The 18866-nt window shown below is 40.5% G+C and overlaps 1 protein-coding gene across 1 annotated transcript; it reads left to right on the forward strand.

Annotated features, from left to right (window-relative positions):
• The first annotated feature begins 1398 nt into the window (after window positions 1-1398).
• On the forward strand, window positions 1399-5044 carry Pyurf (PIGY upstream open reading frame). The gene is given in 2 exon segments (NM_001024370.2): window positions 1399-1684; window positions 2857-5044. Coding segments are annotated over 2 exon segments (339 nt in total). The 5' UTR covers window positions 1399-1487; the 3' UTR covers window positions 2999-5044.
• The last annotated feature ends 13822 nt before the right edge of the window (window positions 5045-18866 follow it).

An 18866-nucleotide genomic window follows, 5' to 3' on the forward strand; every position in this document is an offset into this window, starting at 1 on the left:
CCCTTAGACATGGGAAGTGAGAACATGAAAGGGGAATCATCCCAGGTGCTCTAAATACAGCAGTCTGACTTCAGAGTGTTTAGCCCCAATGAGTGAGTGACTTACGCTACAACTAATACACCTTACCCTTCATTGCTTCTGAGAGCTGCTCTGAAATTGTGTTCCTTATTGACAAGTTAGGAAACACTGGGACCTGCAGGATCTATATACTCTTCACCAAGTAAGAAACAAGTTCAACTGGCTCTCAGCCTACACCCAGCTCACAGCTGTGGAGACATTAGCACAACTAGACATTTTAAAAAGATGTTTTATAACTCAGGACTTAGTGCATGGTAGGCAAGCCTTCTGCTGAGTCCCACTCATGGCCTTAATGTTAGCATTCTTGCCATTTCCTTTCACACTCCCTCATCAACTAGAAGACCTCCAGAGTTCAGCGTCCTTTGCAAGGACATCGGAGAGCTTTGCCTACACCCTGGGCCATGGTGAAGCCTGGGCTGAAGAAGCTCCTGCCAGAAGTCCAGCTAAGGGAGGCCCTGTTCCTGCCTTTCCTGTCCCTTCCCTCAGTGATCACATATTGTGGCAAAGCTTTGAAGCAGAACATTTGTACTTCTCAAGAGCTGGAAGGATGAAGCCAAGATTTCAGTAACCATATGGGTTCCCAGCAGACAGGAGTGCCAGCACTCAGAAGGGCTTTCCTACACAGGAACTCAATCTGAGCTGCCTCCATTTGACTTTCAGGCACTTCCCACCTCCAACTCAAAGCAAGCTTTCTTAATGCTGGGACCCTTTAATACAGAATGTTGTAGGGACTCACAACCCTATGATTATTTTCATTGTTATGAATTGTAAGTAGGTAAATGTTTCTGGTTTTGGATGGTTTTCAGTGACCTCTGTGAAAGGATTCTCCTGCCCCCCAAAGGGGTCCAAGCATCTATTACTTGCGTTTTATCATAGTATTCATAACTAACATCCCTCAAGTTGTAAAAGCCTTCACAGTTTGCAGAATAAGGGGGGGGGGCATTTTCTTCAGGCTCTTAAATTTTTTATTGTGATATTGTACGATTAATATTAAACAAACTGTTGTTTCTAACACAGCTTGTGTTGACGATACCTACTAAGTTGAAGCCTAGCTCCATGTGACTGGAGTCCGGTCCCTGACTTCTTGTCACCTCTGTGATTAGCCCTGCTGAAAAGTTGGACACCCGAATGAGTACTACTTTAGTTTACAGTTTTGTAAATGCGGTGGAGCAGCCACTGACCCGGGAATGTCAGTTTGTTCCGAACCATACAGCAACCCCAGTTGCGCTGGAGCAGCAATCGGCGAAGCACAGAAAGGCGGGGCCAGGCACAGGGGGCGGTGCCGGACACATGGGGGCGGGGCGGAACGCAGGGGGCGGGGCCGGGCCAGGGTGACCTGGCCGCTAGGCGCTGGGAAAGAAAGCAGTGGAGAAGTTCGGAACGCGGCCTCTTCAGCAGTCAGAGCCGCCATGCTGACCACCACGTGCCGCAGACTCTCCCAGGCGCTGCAGAGGCCGCACGCACTGTCTGCGGTCGCCCAGAGGTGTCTGCGGGCGCCCGGGGCCAGGTCCTACGCTGACCAGAACGAGAAGGCTGAGCAGCCCCGCACCTTCCACCCGGCGCTGCTGCAGTTCCTTGTGTGTCCGCTCTCCAAGAAGCCGCTTAGGTGAGACTCACCTGCCGCCTTTCCCAGAGGAAGGGCGATGGCCTGTGGGCAAACCAGCGGGTCAGGAGGAAGCCCACTCCCGGGACGCGACCCTGCCGGGCCGACCCCCTTGCTGGGGTCAGTCCCGCCCAGGACCAGAGCTGAGCTTTTCTCTGGCTCGCCATTGGCTGCTCTTTACAATCTATTCTGGAGGCTTTAAAGACGTTCTCAGACTGGCTGGTTAGGCTCCAGAGCTTGTTGAAACACAGTATCCGGGCCAACGCCTGGGCCTTTCTTTCTTTTTTACCCCCATCCTTTCCTTTCGTTCGTTTCTTCCTTCTTTCCTTCCTCCCTTTCTTGTTGTGCGCGTGTGTTTGTGCTGTGTGTGTGTGTGTGTGTGTGTGTGTGTGTGTGTGTGTGTGTGTTTAAGATATACATAAACAGAGGAGACGCATACGCGGTATCAAAAAGAGGTCACTGTGCACTATCTTATTAAGTCACTCCCCAATTTATTTTAGGAAGGAATTACAGAATCTGGAGCAAATCAAACCGGGCCCTCACTCCACTTCACAGGAGCTTACATATGTAACAGGATCAGCTTAACACAGCAAACACTATTGACTTAGTGATCTTCTCAGGCTCTCTATTCTTTTTGGAGGTGGGGGGGAGGTATGGGGAGACAAGTTTCTTTATTTGGTTTGGTCTTTCCTGTAAATATTTATGTAGCTCAGGCTAGTCTCAAAATTGTGATTCTTTTCCTGCTTCAGCCTCTCGAGAGCAGAAGATTAAGGGAGTTTACCACTGGCTTCAATCTTTTTAAAACATCTATTATTCCTAGTGTACTGCTATGTGTGTGAATCATAGAGAATCAAGACAGATCCAATGCAATTCACTGCTATGAAAAAGTTAAGTCATAAATTGGGAATAAAGTAAAAAAAAGTTAATATGAGATGTACTAATTCTAATAGAAATAATTACAGATTGTGAGATGGTTTTTCTAAGAAAGAAGGTTGAATTGGCCTAACAGATTGTGAGATGTTCTAAGAAAAAAAGTTGAATTGGACTTTGCTTTTAAGACTAAAGTTATTGGAGGAGTACTGTATCAAAAATTGGATAGATGGTGCTATTTATTGAGCATTAAGCCTTTCTAAGCTTTTGGTTTCCACTGTTCTTTTGTTCTTTCTCATCCTCAGATATGATACATCGACAAATGAACTGATTAATGACGAGTTGGGAATAGCATATCCAATCATCGATGGGGTCCCTAATATGATACCACAGGCAGCAAGGACAACACGTCAAAAGGAGAAGCAAGAAGAAACTAAGCAGCACTAGACCTTAATTGTTGAAAGCATAATTACTGAGTTCCCGTAATACTGTATACCTTTAATACGGAGAAGGGGGGTGGGGCAGAACGGTGTTTCTGCTTCAGCCTGTTTGACTGTTCTTCCCCTACTCTCCCTAGCAGGATTGTTCTGATCTGCTTTTCTGGAGGAGAATTTCCCACAGGGCTGCATGGGCACAGACAGGCTTTGCTTTTACAGTCTGCTCTTGCCAGCTACCATGCCAATGTGTATCTTCTTCCACCTTTGAAACCAGATAGGGCTTTAAGCATAGTTAATACAACCACAGCCAGGATGGCTCATGCATTATTAAGAGGTCTGCAGCCACATCTGTGAAAACTACATATAAACCCATTTGGTTTATAAAACGATCTGTTGGTCTTCTCTCTCTCAGGCTTATGACCAGGAGACAGGCTATGAAGCTTTTTCATAAATCTTCTATCCTTGTCTTTTGAAGATTTCAGTGAAATGTCTCAATGCAGATTAACAGCACCCATCATTAGCCGAGGCCTGCTTCGCACACATTCATTTGAAAGTTAGTCGTTTGAAATGCTGTTTAGCGTCAAGGTCGATGATAAGCGTAAGAACTAAGAAAATCCTGACATTGTAAACTTGCCTTCATTACTTTGGCACACATGCTTACATCAATAATAAAACAAGATGCTCACAGTCTACCACCAAACCCAGTGTGCCGGGGTGGAAGGATGTCTGTTTGAATGGATGTTTTTATCTCAAGAGTCCAATAGTAAAAGAAAATGTGAAAATCGTTTACATAACTACATTTTGTTCACAGAGGCATTTAATATTCAGAATAGAATAATTTCCCAGGAAAGTGAGGTCCCTCCAGTAGGTAAGGTCAGCAATGGAAAGCTGGCTATATCCTTCTAATTTTAGTGATTCAGGGGACGCTCCAGTTTTTCTTGCCCTGGAAAATTTGATAAGTCCTCAGGCCTTTAGCCTTAGTTTTTCTAGAACTGTAACAGAAATGATTGAGGGTGATATAGTACCTACTTTAGAAGCATAGAGTGGACGTTTTAACTCTTACCCTAAAGAAAGGTAAGAATTGGTTGTAAATTTAATTGTTTGCACACACCCCAGCCCAAGGCCTTGTGCATGCTAGGCAAGTGTGTGGCCACTGAAATCCTCTACCCTTGATTTATTAATCTGCTTTCTCTTTATGTTGGGTAGGGGCATAGCATAGGAATGTCACAGGACATATTTGTGTCTCTCTTTGCACCATTGGGTGCTAGAGCCTTAACTCAGGTGGTTGAGTTGGTGGTAAAATCTTTATCATCCTAATTGTCTCAATGGCCTTTAATTGATTCTTAATAAGCTAGCCTCCTAATCTATAAAAGATGTGCACGATTCTCCCTGGGAAAGAGAAAATTAAAACCTGTCATACATGTTTTCTATTATATTGTCAGTTTCATCAAGTATAAGTCACATTCTTTTCTGTGGCAACATAGAGCTGAATTAGATGATCCAGTGTCTCCATTCCTGAAGTGGACTTTTTAACCCTGAATTTCACATTTAGCCAACTGAAGACTGTGGACAATGTAACTTAACAGTTTTGCTCATAAAGCTAGTGTTAATCTGATAAGTCAGTTGCAGCATTTTTAGCTTAATCATCTGACGAGATGTCAGGACGCTGACAAGTTGTCTCTAAGTCAGTATTTATTCTCTCATCAAAGAATCTACATGTACAAGGAACCCTGGGTGCAGCTGTTGGCATAGTACACAGTCTTTAGTCTCAGAGCCTGGAGAGGATGGGCAAGTAAGCCTGTCAGTATTGACCTGAACAAGGGAGTTCCGCTGAATCCCAGTAATTGAGAGGAGCACAGGATCAGGAAGTCAGTTAACGACATCCTGAACTAGAGAACCCTTTATCAAAACCCTATCTAAGCTCATTAGGTCACCAAAGAAGACAAGCAAGAAAAGGAAGGTGTTTCAATGGGAGGGGCATTAAAAGGGTACTGGGATAAACATGTTCAGAACACATTATATACATGAATAAAAACAACGTCTATTGTGCATAATTAATATGTGTTAGTAAGTAGTTTACTCAGAAAATAGTCAGTAGGCGTGTCCTAGTTGGGTTTCTATTACTGCCATGAGAAATCATGACCAAAAGCAAGTGGGAGAGGAAAGGGTTTATTTGGCTTACATTTCTGCATCCCAGTTAATCATCAAAGAAAGTCAGGACAAAAGCCTCAAACATGGCAGGAACCTGTAGACAGGAGCTGATAGAGCGGCCATGGAGGGATGCTGCTCACTGGCTTGTTCTTTGGGCTTTGCTCAGACTGCTTTCTTACAGAACCCACATACTGACTGGTTTTGTGTGTCAACTTGACACAAGCTGGAATTATCACAGAGAAAGGAGCCTCCCTTGAGGAAATGCCTCCATAAGATCCAACTGTAAGGCATCTTCTCAATTAGTGAACAAGGGGGAAGGCCTGGCCCATTGTGGGTGGTACGATCCCTGGGCTGGTAGTCTTGGGTTCTATAAGAAAGCAAGCTGAGCAAGCCAGGGAAAGCAAACCAGTAAGTACCATCCCTCCATGGCCCCTGCATCAGCTCCTGCTTCCTGACCTGCTTGAGTTCCAGTCCTGACTTCCTTTGGTGATGAACAGCAATGTGGAAGTGTAAGCTGAATAAACCCTTTCCTCCCCAACTTGCTTCTTGGTCATGATGTTTGTACAAGAACAGAAACCCTGACTAAGACAACCCAGGACTATCAGCCAAGGATGGAACCACTCATAATGGGTTGAGCCCTCCCCTATTGATCACTAATTAAGAAAATACCATACAGGATTGCCTAGAGCTCAATCTTATGGAGGAATTTTTTCAATTGAGGTTCCCTCCTCTCAGATGGCTTTAGCATGTTTCAAGTTGTCATAAAACTATCCAGCAAAAGGTAATACCAGACATATCTAGCTACCCACCTTAATTTTTTTCTTCCATTTTTATTAAATTGGGTATTTCTTGTTTACATTTTAAATATTCCCTTTCCTGGTTTCCTGTCCATCGGCCCCCTAACCCCTTCCCCTCCACTATATGGGTATTCCCCTCACCATCCACCCCCATTAACCCCCCAACAATCCCCTACATTGGGGGTCCAACCTTGGCAGGACAAAGGGCTTCCCCTTCCACTGGTCCCCCAACAAGGCTATTCACTGCTACTTATGAAGTTAGATCCCAGGGTCTGTCCATGTATGGTCTTTGGGTAGTGGTTTAGTCCCTGGGAGCTCTGGTTGGTTGGCATTGTTTTTATGGGGGCGCAAGCCCCTTCAGCTCCTTCAGACCTTTCTCTAATTCCTCCAACGGTGGTCCCATTCTCAGTACAGTGATTTACTACTGGCATTCACCTCTGTATTTGACATGTTCTGATTGTGTCAGCATGCACTTCTTAGCTTCATCAATCTTATCTAGTTTTGGTGGATATATATATATATATATATATATATATATATATATATATATATATATATATATATATATATATATATGCCACAGGTGGGGCAGGCTCTGAATGGCCATTCCTTTAGTCTCTACTCCAAACTTTGCCTCCCTATTCCCTCCTATGGATATTTTTGTTCCCCCTTTAAAGAAGGAGCAAAGCATACGCATTTTGGACATCTTTCTTGAGTTCCGTGTGGCCTGTGCATCTTGGCTACCCACCTTTATTGTTTTCTGAATAAACTGTCAAGGGAACAGGAACCTTTCCCAAGAATAAAGATTTAAGCTAATCTAATTAAGATAACGGCTGTAGTAGTAGGTCATAAATAGGCACAAATAGTACAGTGCCTTCATGTTTAAGTAATAAAAATATTTTACATTGTCTACATCAAGGACTCAATTCATTAAATTTCCTAAATAATACTAAGGTGGATTTTTTTCAAATGATGGTTTTATTGCTCCAGTAGTAAGTGATTGAGAATTATTTTTAGTATTTTATTCATAGTTATAAAAGTTGACTGAGAAAAGGTCAGTGATAGACAATATATCCCTTGAACTAAAATTCCTGAATATTCTATTTTTTTCATTCTTTGAATCTACCAGGAAACAAGATGGAGCATCCTTACCAATTATTCTCCAAACCCAAACTAGCTCTTTTCATCGTTGGTACTCAATCTTTTTGAAAGGAAGACCTCTGAGACTGTCAGAAATTTGACTGTTTGACATGACCTCCGTGACCCCTGGTGTACAAACTAAAAAGGAGTAACAGTGGTAGGCTGAAGAATACATCAAATGTGAGCATACCCCATGATGGTTATTAAAGCTAAATTTTTAATTTTCACCATTAGTCGTTTAGAAGTATTTACTGAAGCAAAACTGCCACTAGAATTAACACCTGATGCAAAGGGAGAAGGGTATTTCTTGTCATTGCATTGGTCAAGCTGTGGGAATCTTCAAGGGGTCCTCCCCTCCCATCAAATATTGCACACCCACTATGGAACTGATAATATGATGAAGTGGGAAACAAGGTATATGAACTTCTGTCCACACAGCAAACAAACATACTTAGTCTTCTTCTACATGTGTTCACCAGTGAGAACATTCCCTAACTCCAGGAAATGTGACTGGTGTCTCATTAATGGTAATCCTTGTCTGTGTGTTTAATGAGAATCTTACTGCTTCATAATTCTCAATGTAAGAGATACATTTAAATTCTCATAGACATTATGAATATATCCTCAGGAGATTCGGTTCTAGAAAATAAGTTGCAAAATGGCAGTTATCAGAACAGCACAGGTTTATGTCTGTTTAGTGTCTGGGTTGCCACATGGAAACTAATTATTAGTTTTTTTCTCATCCAACAGTTCTCAACTTGTGGGTCATGACCTACATTATGATTCATAGCAGTAGCAAAATTATTAGTAGCAATGGAATATGGTTTGGGGGTCACTAACATGAGGAACCATGTTAAAGGGTACAGCATTAAGAAGGTTGAGAAGCACTTGTCTTAGCTATAGACACTGGCCTAGCTGTTTGGTTTCCACATTATGGAACATCTGATTCAGACAAAGTTCAGAATTTCTCTTACATTTTATGGCAATGAATACATGATGGATGCTTAGTTCAGGTTTCTGGGTGTTATTGCAGATTGACCTCAGGGAATGAAATATAAATGATAGCAAGTAGAATGGCTACATGACTAAAACTTGATGTCTAAAAATGTTGCACACCTTTCTTTGTGACAGTTGTGTGTGTGTGTGTGTTATTAAAATTTTACTTATCAGCAAAAACAAAAAAAAATCTATAAGCAAACAAACAAAAACAAAAACCTGTCTTAAAATAGCATTTATTCATTAGATCAAAATACAAAAATTCAGAAAGTTGGCGTAAGTCAGTTTCATCACTACTGTATAACATTCCTCTTCATTTTGAGCAAAATTCTGTTTACAAAGAAAATAAGAACCAATGTGTATAGATTCTAATTCCTTAGGCTTAGAGTTTTTACTGTCTAAAGTACCATATACCTCAATTAGGAGCATTAAAATTTAATGTTCTGTAGCACAATAGGGTGACTAATCTTCATGACATTTTATAAAGTACAAGAAATATCCTTAACAAAATGTTCATGGAAAGGGGCCATTACTTTCCTTATTTGATCATAGTATAATGAATACATGGATCTTGCCCCTTGAGTACGTGTAATTCTGTGTCAATTTAAAAGACATTTTACATGTTAGTACTTTGCACTGTATTATAAATGCCTGTTTTGTGTCTTCTACCTAGACAGTAAAACTCTTGTTCCAAAAGTTTGCTTTCCTTTGGGTGCTTGATTGAGCCCTAGAACATTCTGTGTGGTATATTAATCATCACAACATTTTTAGTTGTTTATTTTTTAAAGACTTATTTTACTTGTGTATGTTTGTGTGAATATGCTCACATGTGTGTGCAGGTGACATGGAGGCTGAAAAGACACAGCACATCCCTTGGGTCTGGAGTTTCAGGTATATGTGGGTGTTAGAACCCAAACTCTGATACTCTGAGAGAGCAGTAAGTGCTCTTAACTCCTGGGGCATCTCTCCTGCCCCTTGTTTGTTTGAGGCAGGATCTTTAAGCTCAGGCTGAAACTCATACAAATCCTCCTGCCTCTGAGTGCTGGTTTTGCAGTCATGAGCCATCACGCTTGGCTGTCACGACATTTCTAAAATAAGGCTTAGTACAAAGCAGGGAATACATGACTCAGACAAGTCCTACTAATTTTTAATGTTTTTACTTATTCTTAGACAACCTTATACATATACATACAGTGTATCTTGATCATTTACACCCCCAATTTCATCCCTAACACATGGCCTCCCACCTTCATACCCCCCCTTTTTAAATAACCCAGTGAATTCTATTAGTGCTGTCTGAATACGCACAGGGAGCTTACCAGCAAGTTAGCATTTCAGCCCAATTAACATCTCAGGTTCATCTTGAGAATTAGAAAAACTTTTGTTTATACAAAATTGTGAGAATCAGGGTTGAGGAGATGGCTCGATGGGTAAAAGTACTTTATCGAGCATGAAGACATCATTTCAGATGCCTAAAACCCATTTTTTTAAAATGGTACAGGTACACACACTGCTGAAGTCACAGCACTGCAGAATGCAGAGACAGGTTAGCTAGGTCTTCCTCACTGCCTGGTAGCCTAGCTCCAGATTCAGTGGACATGCCTCAGTGGAATAACACAATTATACAGTGTATACACAGTAATAGAATAGGCCATGCAATGACCTCAGCCTCCATGTGCATGCACCCAGGTACATGTGTCTTTATCTACACATACACAGATATAGGACATACACAAAAATTCAAATTCTGAGCATCAAGATGAAATTTATGTGTGAAAGTTCTTTATAAGGAATTAAACGAGCTAAGCATGGTGGGACACACCTTTAATCCTGACATACAGAAGGCAGAGGCTAGTGAGCCGGAGGGAAGCCTGATCTATATAGTGAGTTGCAGGATACCCAGGGTTTTGCAGGGACTCTGTCTCATTAAATAAATAAATGAATAAATAAATAAATTAACTTGTGTAATGATACTATATGAAACACCACAAACCAATTTGCCACAGAAATAAGCCTACAGTTTAAATTATAAAATATAAATTGTTCCATGGACATACTGCATTTGTAACATTTAAGAAAACCTCAGTCAACTGAGAACAGGACCCCCTTGGGGGGAATTAGAGGAAGGATTGAAAGAGCTGAAGGAGCTTGCAACCCCATCAAAACAACAATGCCAACCGACCAGAGCTTCCAGGGACTAAACCACTACCAAAAGACTAACTCATGGCTCCAATTGCATATGTAGCAGAGAATAGCCTTGTTGGGGCACCAGTAGAAGGGGAAGCCCTTGGTCCTGACAAGGTTGGACCCTCCAGTGCAGGGGAATGTTGGTGGGGGTAAGGGGGATGGATGGGAGGAACACCCATATGGGGGAGGGAGAGGGGGAGGGGATGTGGGCTTATGAACAGGAAACCGGGATAGGATTTACATTTGAAATGTAAGTAAATAAATATATCTCATTTAAAAAAATAACAAAGAAAAACAAAAAAGAAAAAGAAAGAAAACCTCAGCCAGAACAGTGAGCTGTTACTACAAATCCACCAACAATTTTCTTTTCCCATCTCAGTTCAGAGCAATGGCCACTACAGAAGATGTAGCTGAGGATTTAGGACTCCTTCCCTAAGAGTTATCAGGTAAAGGTTAAAATAGCTTCTTGGAGGATAATTGTGTAATTATTAAAAACAATATAAGTATGCATTTCTCTAACTGATTTGTGGAACAACTGTAGAAAACTATATATAACTCTGTTGGGAGGCTACAACATAACACTCTTGCTATTAACTGTGGGTGGGGGAGTAGATGTGAGCAAAGCTGTAATTAGAGCAGGCAAATGATACCAGATGGTAACTTAAATTCACAGTGACACAGAAGAGAATCAGAATCCATAAAGGTAATGTAATCAATTCTATATACATACTTGCTTTTTAAAAATAACCTTTAAAAATACCAAAAGAAATCTAAACAAGCAAGCTAAGGACCAATGAGACCCCCTCCAAAAATGCCCAAACAAAGCAAATGATATAGAAAGTCTTACAAAAATAACATTAGAATTAGGTATGGGCCTTGCTCTTAAATGTGGTTACTATACCCAATGAGACTCCCTTGGGAGAAAAAAAAATCCTGATTTTTCCTTTGCCACTGAATATGAATTACCGATAGTTTCCAGGTTGTGGATGTAGCCTGTGCCTACTTTCCTCTGTCAGTGCTGGGACCCTGTCTATCTTGTACAGGGTTTGTGTGTGCTGCCACAGTCTCTGTGAGTTCATATGATCATTACACCTTTTGTGTCTGGAAGGCGTTGTTTCCTTAGAGTCATCCATCACCTCTGGTTCGTATAATCAATCCATGTATCTTCTGCATAGATTCCTGTGCCTTGAGAGTGGACTCTGATGAAGGTCTGCCCTTGAGGAGTGAGTGCTCCAGTGAATCTCACTTCAGTTTTGAGTTTCTGTGTTAGTTACCATCTTCTGAAAGCAGCTTCTCTGATCTGGCCTGAGAGAGGCACTGACATATAACTATATATTATTAGAAGTCTTTTTATAGCTATGTCCCTTTAGTAGAATAATAGTATTGGGTTTTTCAAGTCCATGACCTATTTAGTTTTAGGTTCTTGGCCATTGTAGCAGTGGTATGAGGTAGTCAGGTATAGATTCCATCTCATGGAGTGGGCTTTAAATCTAAGCAGAAAGTCGTTGGTTTCTCCTGTAGCATTTGTGCCACTATTGCACCAGTATATCTTGCTGGCAGGTGGTCGTAAGTTGCATGGTTTATAGTGGAGAATTACTTATGATTACAGTCTACCTTCCAGGTATGGGCAGTTGACGACGACTGTGCCGCCAGTGTGTGAATATCGGGCGTAGGTCTGCGATATTGAAAGAAAACATGTACACGGATCACCCGTTTTCAGAGAGTGCCACCAAGGCTTTACTGAGATCTCCTTATATACTCGAGGCAAAAGCCATGGGAAAACAACAAGGCAGGTGAAATTCCCCAATCAGGAAAACAGGAAAAGTCTGTGTGGTGCAGTCCCGGGCCCAATCAGGAGCATAAACAACTTCTTAACAACAGCAAGCTGGAAGACTCATGGGGGGAAAGGGTGCCATGGAAAGTCCCTGCTCCAAATCAGCGGCCAAGAGTAGCTGCCGAGGGTGTAAACAACTTCTTGCTATAGCAGGCTAAAAGGCTCAGCGAGGGGGAAGGGAAACAGCAAGGTAGGGCCCAACAGGCAGTACCTTTCAGTATCTTGAACACTAGTCACTAGGCTTCTGTTCCAGCTCAATGTTTGTGTATACAGCGACATAGGTGTTTTTAGAAATAGAGTATTATCATCAGATTGTAGAGATCAATAGCCTATGTTGTTTGAAGGTGTCTTTACTGCTCTAGTGCTGTAAGAAGAGACCATGAACAAAGCAACTTATAAAAGGAAAAATTTAATTGAACCCTTGCTTATAGATTCAGAGAGTTACTTTATGATCATCATAGTAGGGAAGGTGACAGCAGCCAGGCACATATGGTATTACGGAAGGAGCTGAAAGTTCACATCTGTTCTACAATTGCAGACAGAGTGGGAGATTGGGCCTGGCATGACGTTTGAAACCTCAAAGCTTACTTCCAGTGACACACCTCCTCTAATAAGGCCACACCTTCTCAAAAAAGAATCTTAATCTTTCCCAAATGGGAAGTTCCAGTATATAGGCATTCAAATATATGAGTTATGAAGGCCATTCATACATATGTGTGTGTGTATAAAGTTAATATTCACTATTTTATTTTTATTGGATATTTAATGTTTTTACATTTCAAATGTCAGCCCCTTTTCCTCCTCTCCCACACCCTCTCCCCCTCACTTGCTTCTGTGAAGATGCTGCCACTCCCACCTAAATGCCCTGGCATTCTCCTCACTGGGGAAGTAAGGCTTCACAGGACAAAGGGCTTCTCCTCCTATAAATGCCAGACAATGCCATCCTCTGTTACATATGTGGCTGGAGCTATGGGTCCCTCTATGAGTACTCATTTGTTGGTGGTTTAGTCCCTGGGAGTACTGAAAAGGTCTGGTTGGTTGATGTTGTAGTCATTCCTATGGGATCACAAATCCCTTCAGCTCCTTCACTCTTTTCTCTATCTCCTCCATTGTGGTGCCCACACTTAGTCCAATGGTTAGCTGCAAGTATCCTCATCTGTATCAGTAGGATTCTGGCAGAATCTCTCAGGAGACATACGTATCAATCTCCTATCAGCAAACACATCTTGGCATTAGCAATAGTGACTAGGTTTGGTGGCTGCATATGGGATGGATCCCTAGGTGGGGCAATCTCTGGATGACTTCCTTCAGTCTCTGTTCCACTCTTTGTCCCTGTATTTCCTCCTATGAGTATTTTGTTCTCCCTGCTAAGAAGAAATAAAACATCCACATTTTGGTTTTCCTTCAGCTTCATATGGTCTGTGAATCATTTATTGGGTATTCCAAGCTTTTTGGGGGTAATTTTCACTTATAACTGAGTGCAACCTCACTCAGAATGATATTTTCTAGTTCCATCCATTTGCTTAAGAATTTCATGTAGTCATTGATTTTAATAAGTGAGTTGTACTCCACTGTGTAGATGTACCACATTTTCTGTATCCATTCCTCTGTTGAAGGACATCCGGGTTCCTTCCAGCTTCTGGCTATTATAAATAAGACTGCTATGAACATGGTAGAGCATGTGTCCTTGTTATATGTTGGAGCATCATTTAGATATATGCCCAGGAATGGTATAGCTGGATCCTCAGGTAGTACTATATCTAATTTTCTGAAGAATTGCCAGACTGATTTCCAGAGTGGCGGTACCAGCTTGCAATCCCACCAACAATTGAGGAGTGTTCCTCTTTCTCCACATCCAGAAACTGCTATCCCCTGAATTTTGTATCTTAGGCATTCTGACTGGTGTGAGGTGGAATTTCAGGGTTGTTTTGATTTGCATTCCCCTCATGACTAAGGATGTTGCACATTTCTTTAGGTGCTTCTCGGCCATTCAATATTCTCCAGTTGAGAATTCCTTGTTTAGTTCTGTACCCCAATTTTAAGAGAAATATTTGATTCTCTGGAGTCTAACTTCTGAAGTTCTTTGTATATATTAGATATTAGTCCTTAATCGAATGTAGTATTGGTAAAGATCTTTTCCCAATCTGTTGGTTGCGGTTTTGTCTTTTGCCTTATAGAAGCTTTTCAATTTTAGGAGTTCCCATTTGTCCTTGTTCTTAGAGAATAAGCCATTAGTGTTCTGTTCAGGAAAATTTCCCCTGTTCCTATGTGTTTGAGGCTCTACCCCACTTTCTCTTCTATTAGTTTCAGTGTATCTGGTTTTATGTGGAGGTCTTTGATCCACTTGGACTTGAGCTTTGTACAAGAAGATAAGAATAAGTTGATTCGCATTCTTCTACATTCTGACTGCCAGTTGAACCAGCACCATTTATTGAAAATGCTGCTTTTATCCATTGGATAGTTTTAGCTCCTTTGTCAAAGATCAAGTGACCACAGGTGAGTGGGTTCGTTTCTGGGTCTTCAATTCTATTCCATTAATCTACCTGCCTGTCGCTGTACCAATACCATGCAGTTTTTAATCATGATTTCTCTGTAATACAGCTTGAGGTCAGGTATGGTGATTCCCCCAGAAGTTCTTTTATTATTGAAGATAGTTTTCCCTATCCTAGGAATTGCTCTTTCTAACCCTATGAAGAATTGAGATTGAATTTTGATGGGGATTGCATTGAATCTGTAGTTTGCTTTTGTCAAGATAGCATAGCCATTTTTACTGTATTAATCCTGCTAATCCATGAACATGGAAGATCTTTCCATCTTCTGAGACTTTCTTCAATTTCTTTCTTCAGGGACTTAAAGTTCTTGTCATATAGATATTCACTTGCTTAGTTAGAGTCACGCCAAAGTATTTTATATTATTCGTGACCATTGTGAAGGGTGTCATTTCCCTAATTTCTTTCTCAGCCTGTTTATCCTTTGAGTAGAGGAAGGCTACTGATTTCTTTGAGTTATTTTTTTATCCTGCCACTTTCCTGAAGTTGTTTATCAGCTGTAGGAGTTCTCTGGTGGAATTTTTGGAGTCACTAAAGTATACTATCATATCAAGTAAAAATAGTGATATTTTGACTCCTTCCTTTTCAACTTTTATCCCTTTGACCTCTTTTTGTTGACTAATTGCCCTGGCTAGTACTTCAAGTACTGTACTGAATAGATAGGGAGAGAGTAGGCAGCCGTGTCTAGTCTCTGATTCAAGTTTCTCATTTTTTAATTTGATGTTGGCTATTGGTTGCTGTATATTGCCTTTACTATGTTTAGGTATGGGCCTTAAATTCCTGATGTTTCTAAGATTTTAGCATGAAGGAGTGTTGAATTTTGTCAAATGCTTTCTCAGTATCTAATGAAACGATCATGTGTTTTTTTCCCCTGTTGAGTTTATTTATATAGTGGATTACGTTGATGGATTTCCATATATTGAACCATCCCTGAGATGAAGCCTACTTGATCATGGTGAATGATCATTTTGAGATGTTCTTGGATTCGGTTTGCAAGAATTGTTTTTAATATTTTTGCATCTTTATTCATGGGGAACTTGATCTGAAGTTCTCTTTCTTTATAAGGTTTTTGTGTGGATTAGGTATGAACGTAATTGTGGCTTCAAAAAATGGATTGGGTAGTGTTCCTTCTGTTTCTATTTTGTGGCATTGTTTGAAGAGTATTTGTATTAGGTCTTCTTTGAAGGTCTGATAGAATTCTGCACTAAACCCATCTGGTCCTGGACTTTTGTTGGTTGGAAAACTTTTATTTCTTCTATTTCTTTAGGAGTTATAGAACTGTTTTGATGGTTTATCTGATGCTGATTTAACTTTGGTACCTTGTTTCTGTCTAGAAAATTGTCCATTTCATCCAGATTTTCCAGTTTTGTTGAGTATAGAGTTTTGGAGTAGGATCTGATGATTTTATGAATTTCCTCAGTTTCCATTGTTATGTCTCATTTTTCTTTTCTTATTTTGTTAATTTTGATACTGTCTATCTGCCCTCTGGTTAGCCAGGCTAAGGGTTTATGTATTTTGTTCATTTTCTCAAAGAACCAGCTCCTGGTTTTGTTGATTCTTTGTATAGTTCTTTCTTATTCTATTTGGTTGAGTTCAGCCCTGAGTTTGATTATTTCCTGCCTTCTCCTTCTCTTACCCAAGAGGAGCATTTAGGTGTGCTGTCAAGCTGCTAATTTATGCTCTTTCAAGTTTCTTTTTGGAGGCACCCTCAGCTATGATTTTTCCTCTTAGCACTGCTTTCATTGTGTCCCATCAAGTTTGGGTATGTTGTGCCTTCATTTTCATTAAATTCTAAAAAGCCTTTAATATCTTTCTATATTTCTTCTTTGACTAAGCTGTCATTGAGTAGAGCATTGTGCAGCTTCCATGTATATGTGGGCTTTCTGTTGTTTTTGTTGTTATTGAAGACCAGCCTTAGTCCATGGTGATCTGATAGGATGCATGGGATTATTTAAATCTTCTTGTATCTGTTGAGCCCTGTTTTATGACCGATTATACAATTTTGGAGAAGGTAGGATAAGGTGCTGAGAAAACAGTATACTCTTCTGTTTTAGGATGAAATGCTCTATAGATATCTGTTAAATCTATTTGGTTCATAACCTCTGTTAGTTTCACTGTGTGTGTGTATTGAGTTTGTTTCTATGTTCTGTCCATTGATGAGAATGAGGTGTTGAAATCTCCCACTATTATTGTGTGTGGTGCAATGTATGCTTTGAACTTTAGTAAAGTTTCTTTTATGAGTATGTGTGTGTGCCCTTGCATTTGGGGCATAGATATTCAGAATTGAGAGTTCATCTTGGTAGATATTTCCTTTGATGAGTATGAAGTGTTGTTCCTTATCATTTTTGATAAGTTTTGATTGAAAGTCGATTTTATTCGATATTAGAATGGCTACCCCAGCTGGTTTCTTGGGACAATTTGCTTGGAAAATTGTTTTTCAACCTTTTACTCTGAGGAAGTGTCTGTCTTTGTCACTGAAGTGTGTTTCCTGTATGCAGGAATATGCTGGGTCCTGTCTATGTATTCAGTCTATTAGTGTATGTCTTTTTTTTTTTTTGATATATTTCTTTATTTACATTCCAAATGTTATTCCATTTCCAGGTTTCCCATCCATCAGCCCCCTATCCCCTCCCACTCCTCCATAAAGGTGTTCCCCCTCCCACCCACTCCCCCTTACCACCCCTCTCCTGATATTCCATTGCACTGGGGGTCCAACCTTGGCGGGACCAAGGGCTTCCCCTTCTATTGGTGCCCAACAAGGCCATCCTCTGCTACATACACAATTGGAGCCATGGGTCAGTCTACATATAGTCTTTGGATAATGGTTTAGTCCCTGGGAGCTCTGGTTGGTTGTCATTGTTGTTTTTATGGGGTTGCAAGTCCCTTCAGTTCTTTCAATCCTTTCCCTAATTCCTCCAATGGGGATCCCATTCTCATTTCAGTGGTTTGTTGCTAGCATTCACCTCTATATTTGACATGCTTTAGTTGCATCTCTCAGGAGAGATCTATATCCGGTTTCTGTCAGCATGCACTTCTTAGCTTCATCAATCTTATCTAGTTTTGGTGGCTCTATATATATGAGCCACATGTGGGGCAGGCTCTGAATGGCTGTTCCTCCAGTCTCTGTTCTAAACTTTGCCTCCACATCCCCTCCTATGGAAATTTTTGTTCCCCCTTTTAAGAAGGAGTGGTGCATCCACATTTTGGTCATCCTTCTTCTTGAGCTTCATGTGGTCTGTGGATTGTATCTTGGTTAATTCGAGCTTTTGGGCTAATGTCCACTTATCAGTGAGTGCATACCATGTGTGTTTTTCTGTGATTGGGTTACCTCATTCAGGATGATATTTTCTAGTTCAATCCATTTGCCTAGGAATTTCATGAAGTCACTTTTTGATAGCTGAGTAGTATTCCATTGTATAGATGTACTATAAGTGTATGTCTTTTTATTGGGAAGTTGAGTACATTGATGTTAAGAGATATTAAAGAACAGTAGTTGTTGTTTCCTTTTATTTTTGTTATTAGAGGTGGAATTATGTTTGTGTGGTTATCTTTTTTTGTCTTTGTTGAAAGAAGCTAATAATTTCTTGCTTTTTCTAGGGTGTAGTATCCCTCCTTGTGTTGGAGTTTTCCATCTATTACCCTTTGTAGGGCAGGATTTGTGTGAAAATATTGTGTAAATTTGGTTTTGTCATGAAATATTTTGGTTTCTCTATCTATATTTTCCTGGATATTGTAATGTGTGTTGGCATTTATGTTCTCTTAGCATCTGTATGACATCTGTCCAGGATATTCTAGCTTCATGGTCTCTTGAGAAATCTGGTTATTTCTGATAGGTCTGCCGGTATATGTTACTTCACCTGCTTCCCTTTTAAAATTCTTTTAATGTTTTTTGTTTTGTGCATTTCGTGTTTTGATTATTATGTGATGGGAGAAATTTCTTTTCTGGTCCAATCTATTTGTTGTTCTGTAGGCTTCTTGTATGTTTATGGGCATCTCTTTCTTTAGGTTAGGGAAGTTTACTTCTATAATTTTTTTCAAGATGTTTACTGGCCCTTTAAGTTGAGAATCTTCACTCTCTTCTATATCTATTATTCTTAGGTTTGGTCTTCTCATTTTGCCTGGATTTCCTGGATGTTTTGGGTTAGGAGCTTTTTGCCTTTTGTGTTTTCTTTGACTATTGTGTCAATGTTTTCTATGGTATCTTCTGCCCCTGAGATTCTATCT

Source organism: Rattus norvegicus, chromosome 4 (genome assembly GCF_021556685.1).
Source record: "Rattus norvegicus strain SHRSP/BbbUtx chromosome 4, alternate assembly SHRSP_T2T, whole genome shotgun sequence".
Lineage (NCBI taxonomy): Eukaryota > Metazoa > Chordata > Mammalia > Rodentia > Muridae > Rattus > Rattus norvegicus.